The following is an 8,059-nucleotide window of genomic DNA, read 5'->3' on the forward strand; positions in this document are numbered from 1 at the left end:
TGGGGGCACCTTTATCCGGGCTACTAGCGAATACTTATGTCGAGAATCTCGAAAATTGGGCATTAAATTCTTATTTTTTAAAACACGTCTATTGGGGTCGCTATATGGATGACGTAATTTCACTTTGGAATTATGGAGAAGCTGAACTTTGGGGCTTTTTAGATCATCTTAATACTTATGACCGAAATTTGCAGTTCACCCTAGAAGTTGAAATTGAAAATAAACTACCGTTTTTAGATGTGTTAGTTATTCGTAATACTGATAAACTGGATTTCACTATCTATCGAAAGCCAACGCAAAACAATAGATATCTTCTTTTAATTCAAATCACCCCCCACAAGTCAAAAGAGCAGTTGTAACTTCTCTCATTGATTGTGCCCTAAACATTTGCTCTGATTCGTATATAAATGCATAAATAAACTTTATCAAAGATATTCTTTTTGGTAATGGATACCCCATTCGTTTTGTCAATAAGATAATTAACTGTAGACAAAAAAGACATTCCCGTAAAGTTGAAGAAGATATTTCACAATGTGAGGCTACTGATAAGCCCTCAAATATTATCTATCTTTCGTATATCCCAAAAATCACAACAAAATTAAAAAAATATTTGCACAAAATTAATCTGTATGTAGTTTTTACTAATAATTTCAAAATCCTAAATTTCTTAAATTCCGGTAAAGATAAAACCCCAGTTACTCGCCAAAGAGGGTCTATCAATTACCTTGTGATTGTGAAAATTACTATGTTGGCAGGACCCATCAGAATCTAGAAAAACGGCTACACCAACATAAAAAAGACATAGACAAGGCATTAACTTCAAATAGTTCCAACAACTCCTTTGATTCTGCTTTAGGTTGGCATATATTTAATAATCCCTCCCACACGATACTTTTTGGAAAATCTTCATTCATCAGTAATGATTTGGGGATAATACAGGTGGTTCAGGAATCAATCGAAATTAATCTCAAAATAAATAATAATATTTCTTTGAACAGAGACTTGGGGGGTACTCACTAAATTCTTTATACTCTAACTTAATTAAAAATGATCTAGCAAAATATTTTACTAAACCGATTTATAATAGTATTGAACCAGTTACGAAAAGACCTTTTAGACAGGCTGCCAAAAACGCTAGGTTGGCTCTGAGAACTTGCATTGAATCATTTTGTTCTGTTTTGTTTGAGTGAATTTATCGTCTCACCTCATTCTATTTGCCAGTCGTGGTTGAACTTCGTTGAAGTAAGGATGCTAGGGCTGTTTTAAAAAAGTTTTTTTTTAAAAAGCATTATTAGTTTTAATTCTCACATTTTAATGTAAGTTTATATATATATATATATATATATATATATATATATATATATAATAATATATATATATATATATATATATATATATATATATTTCTCGTATTGTGCTGAAGATGACCCTTGGACATAGGGCCGAAATATCCACAGGTTTGATTTCCACTGTCTTGAAAAAATTTTCGCCATTGTTTCTGCTTTGTGTTTGTTCATTGAGTCCTCTTTCGATAATCTACAACGACTAGTTTGATACGATTATCCCTGGGGAAAACAAAGTTATGCACTTCCATCTTTCGAAGAAAAAATGCAAAACTATGTATTTTTGTAGATGGTAACTTTGTTCATCAAAATATTGACTAAATATTCAAATGTTGTCCCAAATTTTATTAACAATCCAACATTTTAATTCTTAAGCAGAAAAATTGAAAAAGAGGAACGCTGCCAATCAATTCATAATATAGCCTGCTACAATTTAGCATTAAAAAATTGTGAGTTTATGGGGCGAGTAGCCTATATCATATATTGGTTAGGCCTGGGCATGACTCGAAAAACGATCAGAACCTGAAGCCCCCTCACATAGGAAATACTTTATGTTCGTTTGAAGTTTGAATGTTGCTCCTGACTTTCAGTTGATTGTTTTTAATTCAATGTTGTTAAGTATTGATGTTCTAGCTGCAAAAAAAATTAATTACTTTAAAAACCAAAATTTATGGTAAACTTTATGTTTAGAAACTGTTTAATGTAAGTAGTAGTTGTAAAAAAGAAAAAACGAAAATTGATTAATTCCAAATTTTCGTCTAGTCCTATAATTATGCATTTTTATTTAGTAAGTTTTCTCAAAGAATAACCCGTACCGAGAACATGCAAAAGCCTAAAAAGGGAATTTTGATAGCATAAAATGGAAATTGCATAACTTTGATTGCGTAAGATTGAAAATATGATTACATTTGATGTGTGCATAAAAATGCTTTTCTCGATGGTTTTACATATGTGAAAATGAATTTTAGATTTACAAATCCAAAGTTTATAGCCTAAGACGGACTAGAATCAAAAAAGGGCCATTCTTGATGAAAATATACATCAAATTGAACATATCTGAGAATTTTTAGTTTTAACCCCATGTCTACAAAGATACGAAAATTCGTTTTTTTTTTTTTTAGAATCAACGAAGTAACGTTGACATAGTACAGAACAATGTGTCTCTTATGTAATTTTGACCGGCGTCTCCATGTTTTTGGGATGTGTTCATTTTCGGCTTCTTAGTATAGAACGAATAGTATTAGAAAACCAAGATGAATCTTATTCGAACAGAAATAGAAATTTGTAATGTCATTTTCAAAATTTCCTCGTGGGGGAATCATCTCACCTATGCAGGTGCATACCACCAGACACCCCCAACGCCCTAAGTGGAATTAGATCAAATTTTTAGATATTCATTAATCTCAGAGCCGTAAAAGGGTAAAAAAGGCCTCTGTGGGATATGACCTGTACAGCTCCAGGGGAGAAGGCTCCAGATTGTGAAGTTAACCGTTCTTCATAGATGTATGGTACAAAAAACGTAGCACCACATTATTTAAACTGGAAGTATATCCCAGGAAAGATATCACATAATCGTGGTGGATTTTGAAGTCTTGATTGAAAAACGAGTTAAGGTTAAGCCGTGGACTGGCTTGCTGCAGAGCTTGTAAAGTTCTGACATCGTACCAAAACGAGTTAAGTTAGGATTCAGTTGAAAACCAAGCTAAGTCTTGGTTCAGTTTAGTACAAGGATTCGTGAAGTGTGATTGGAGACGCGAAGTGTGCCTGTGTCATATTTCACATACATCCCCCTGCCTCCTGCTAACTCGTCCTTTGAAATATAGGCGTTTTTTCGCCAATTGGCTTAAAACCCATTGGGTCTTTACGTCAGTGAACATTATTTCTTTAAACAATCCGTGATCTTTTTTTTTTATCAAAAAATTCAAAATTCCACATTTTAGCAGATATGAGCTTGGAGCCTTCACAGTAAGGTTTTTTGATACGCTGAATCTGATGGTTCTCATTAAGATTCTGTGATTTTTAGGGGGTTGTTTCCCCCTTTTTTCGAAAATTAGACAAATTTTCTCAGGCTCGTAACTTTTGATCGGTAGGACTAAACTTGATGAAACTTATGTATTATGAAATCAGCATAAAAATTGGTATTGGCAGTAAAATACCGTTTTTAGAGTTTCGGTTACTATTGAGCAAAGTTCATTATCGCGAACTGTTTGATTTCAATTCGTTATCACGAACCGTTTGATTATTATTTCTGTTGATATCGTTTTATGTCAAACTTGACTCTATGTAAATTTGCAGGTGAGTTCTATTTGTAGGCTTGCTAGTTTTGAATTGGCATATTCTCTGTTATTTTCTTGAAGATTATATTGTTTTTTTGATTTTTATTTTTTACTAGGACCTAAAAATATTTTTTTTTTTTTAGCTTGAAGATAAGAACAACATATCAATGCTTGCTGCAGGTATATACAGAGATGTCCAGACTGTCATTAGTGAGGTAATGAAATTTTCTTCTTCTATTGATTTATCGTCTTTTTTTTCCTTTTTTTTCATATAATTAAGTATGCCATAATACAAGAGCTGACCAGTTATTACTACAACGGAACTCGAGGCTGTTAATTGTAATAGTCTATTTGACATTTTGACCTAAGAAATGATCAAAAACTGAAAATATGATTGTTTAGAATGCGTGTTTATGTAATTTATATGACTCTTCCAAGGATAAAAGGTGGCAGTCATAAATATTTTCGACCCCTCCCCTCTTCAAAAAATAATAACTTAAAATTCGTTAATAGATATTAATCAATTAGAAAATTATGTTGACTAAAATACTCACAATTGCTAGTGATGGTGTAAAAAACTGCTTACAGATTTGATGATAAATATGACATTTTCAAAAAAGAAAGAAAAATCAAACAGGTACTTAAAGTAGATCGCTTGGGAAGATTTATATAGTTGTAGGATTGGTACTTCAAACTTGGAATACACGATGCCGCATGGGCTGTAAATCATTATCATTTAAATGGGCTGATGTCAGATCAACCTCTGAAAGAGCTGCTTCAGATTCTCGTCCCAACCATTGTTTAAATAGCTTCGATTACACCGAGGAAAAACCTACGAATACACCTATAGCGTTTGCAAACTGTGAGTAAATAAATTTTAGCTCCAGCTTTTTTTGTCAAATGTTTATTTCAAAGCATATATTTCTTCACAAAATACAACGCAAGCTAAGTAAGCATGTTCTAACAGCTTCATATAGTCAAGATGCATTGATTAGTCAACTATTAAAGGTAAAGGTAAAGGATACGGCATTAGACTTTACAGTCCGTACCGGCGGTGCTGATCTCCGTTTCTTGGCCCTTCAGCCAGGAAGTGCAATGGGGGGTTGGGGGCCAGCCATCCTGTGCTTTCGCACACCCTTCCTGTTTACCTTCCCCAGATTTCTCCAGGTACCCATTTAGAGCTGGGTCAACTATTCTTGAGAAAAAAGTATACAATTTGAGTCCAGAATAAGATGTACTTGACGCAAAACTTGAAAGTTGCTGAAAAGTAGGATTTTGACGCTTTTTACCCTTTTTGTAAATTGAACAAACAAAGAAAAAGCTTGAGGATTACACTATTGAGGGAACAAATTAAACTAATAAGGAATAGGAAAGAACTAAAACAAGTTTTAAAATGTTTGTATAATCTTCAAGTTCTTACAAGTTTATTTTGTTTCAGGGCATTGGGCTTGTTTGGGAATCGTACAAACTTGACCCTTACGTTCAAAAGCTAGCTGACCTAGTTTTTCAATTTCATGAGAGAATTGATGACTTGCTTAATATGTCCGAACAAATTCAAGCAGATTTAAAATCTTTGGACACATGTTCATATTCAGCGCAGACATTTGGTGATATTCTTGCCAAAGTTCAGCGTGTGGTTGACGATTTGTCTTTGAGACAATACTCAAATCTTAATGCTTGGGTTGTCAAACTCGACGAAGAGATCGAAAAAAAGCTTGCCGTTAGGTAGGTTTGAAATTTTATTTTAGCACTTGATTGAACTTTATTAGTGTTTTGAGTTACAATTTATAATAAGTACCACATTGTGGTACTGTGATTTTTTAGGCCTTTATATTGGTGACCGTAACAAACTATGCAACAAAGCTGGTCTGTTTTTCGATTTTTATGGCACTTGGTAATAACCAAGTGACATATAGCAGTCGCCAATTCTGTCGGTCTGTCGGTCCCGGTTTTGCTACTTTAGGCACTTCCAGGTAAGCTAGGACAATGAAATTAGGCAAGCGTATCAGGGACCGGACCAGATTAAATTAGAAATAGTCGTTTTCCCGATTTGACCATCTGGGGGGGAGTGGGGGCCCGGTTAATTCGCAAAAAATAGAAAAAATGAAGTATTTTTAACTTATCAGCGGGTGATTGGATCTTAATGAAATTTGATGTTTGGAATGATATTGTGTCTCAGAGCTCTTATTTTAAATCCCGACCGGATCTGATGACATTGGGGGGAGTTGGAGGGGGAAAACCTAAAGTCCCGGTTTTGCTACTTTAGGCACTTCCAGGTAAGCTAGGACGATGAAATTTGGCAAGCGTATCAGGGACCGGACCAGATTAAATTAGAAATAGTCGTTTTCCCGATTTGACCATCGGGGAGGGGGGAGTAGGGGCCGGTTAATTCGGAAAAAATAGAAAAAATGAAGTATTTTTAACTTATGAGCGGGTGATTGGATCTTAATGAAATTTGATGTTTGGAATGATATTGTGTCTCAGAGCTCCTATTTTAAATCCCGACTGGGTCTGATGACATTGGGGGGAGTTGGAGGGGGGAAACCTAAAATCTTGGAAAACACTTAGAGTAGAGGGATCGGGATGAAACTTGATGGGAAAAATAAGCGCGAGTCCCAGATACATGATTGACATATTCGGAACTGATTTGCTCTCTTTGGGGTAGTTGGGGGGGGGGAGTAATTCTTAAAAGTTAGAAAAATGAGGTATTTTCAACTTACGAACGGGTGATCGGATCTCAATGAAATTTGATGTTTAGAAGGATATCGTGTCTTAGAGCTCTTATTTTAAATCCCGACCGGATCTGTTGATGGGGGCGGGGAGTTTGGAGGGGGAAACCTAAAACTTGGAAAACACTTAAGAGTGGAGGGATCGGGATGAAACATGGTGGGAAAAATAAACACAAGTCCTAGATAGATGATTGACATAAACGGAACGGATCAGCTCTATTTTGGGTAGTTGGGGGGGGGAGGTATTTCTGAAAAAAAGAGGTATTTTTAACTTACGAACGGGTGATCGGATCTCAATGAAATTTGATATTTAGAAGGATATCGTGGCTCAGAGCTCTTATTTTAAACCTGACCGGATCTGGTGATATTGGGGGGGGGGGGAGTTGGGAGGGAGAAACCTAAAAATTGGAAAACACCTCCAACGAGTGGAGGAATCGGGATGGAACTTGGTGGGAAAAAAACACGAGTCCTAGATACATGATTGACATAACCAGAACGGATCTGCTCTCTTTGGGATAGTTGGGGGGGGGGGGTTAATTCTGAAAAATTAGAAAAAATGAGGTATTTTTAACTTACGAACGGGTGATTGGATCTCCATGAAATTTGATTTTTAGAAGGATATCGTGTCTCAAAGCTCTTATTTTAAATCCTGACCGGATCTGGTGACATTGGGGGAAGTTTGGGGTGGGGAGACCTAAAATGATGGGAAACGCTTAGATTGGAGGGATTGGGATGAAACTTGGTTGGAAAAATAAGCAGAAGTCTTGCATACGTGATTTACATAATTGGAACGGATCTGCTCAATTGGGGGGGGGGGGGTAATTCTGAAAAATACGAAAAATGACGTATTTTTAACTTACGAAGGAGTGATCGGATCTTCATGAAACTTCATATTTAGAAGGACCTCGGAACTCCGATATCTTATTTTAAATCTCAACCGGATCAAACGTAATTGGGGGGGGGGGCAGTTGGGGGGGACCGGAAATCTTAGAAAATACTTAAAGCGGTAAGATCAGGATGAAACTGGATGGGAAGAATAGAAACCTGTCTAAGATACGTGACTGACATAACTGGACCGGATCTGCTCTACGTAGATAACTTCGAAGACCACACTGCCTTTCCATGACGAAAGTAAAACAGTTCAAAATAGGGATTATACCTTTTTATTGACAGTGAAATATAAAATTATTTAACTGGATATTTCGAACACATATACAGTGTTCATCATCAGCAGTAAAACTCAAATGTAAAACTTCAGTAAAACTTCAATATGTGTTCGAAATATCCAGTTAAATAATTTTATATTTCACTGTCAATAAAAAGGTATCATCCCTATTTTGAAACTGTTTTACTTTCGGATCTGCTCTCTTTGGTGGAATTGGGGGGGGGGGGGGGTTATTTTGAAAATTGAGGTATTTGTAACTTACGAAAGGGTGACCAGATCTTAATGAAATTTGATATTAGAAGGATCTTGTGCTTTGAAGTTCTAATTTCAAGTTCCGACCAGATCCTGTGACATTCGGGGGAGTTGGAGGGGGGAACCGGAATTCTTGGAAAACATGAAAATTGGAGTATTTATATCTTACGAATAGATGATCGATCGTAATGAAATTGATTTTTAGAAGGACGTCATGTCTCAGAGCTCTTATTTTAAATCCCGACCAGATCTTTTGACATTGTGGGGATTTGGAGGGGGAAATCTTGGAAAAAC

General features: G+C 35.8%; 1 protein-coding gene across 1 annotated transcript in view; it reads left to right on the plus strand.

The window, feature by feature from the left end:
* The window catches only part of LOC136034288 (dynein heavy chain, cytoplasmic-like), an 83,118-nt gene that overhangs the window by 63,587 nt on the left and 11,472 nt on the right, over positions 1–8,059 (plus strand). Inside the window, exons 13-14 of the mRNA XM_065715427.1 lie at positions 3,763–3,834; positions 5,058–5,344. Coding sequence (XP_065571499.1) covers positions 3,763–3,834; positions 5,058–5,344 — 359 coding nt within the window. The remainder of the gene's footprint in view (positions 1–3,762; positions 3,835–5,057; positions 5,345–8,059) is intronic.

The sequence above is a fragment of the Artemia franciscana genome, chromosome 13 (genome assembly GCF_032884065.1).
Source record: "Artemia franciscana chromosome 13, ASM3288406v1, whole genome shotgun sequence".
Classification (NCBI taxonomy): domain Eukaryota; kingdom Metazoa; phylum Arthropoda; class Branchiopoda; order Anostraca; family Artemiidae; genus Artemia; species Artemia franciscana.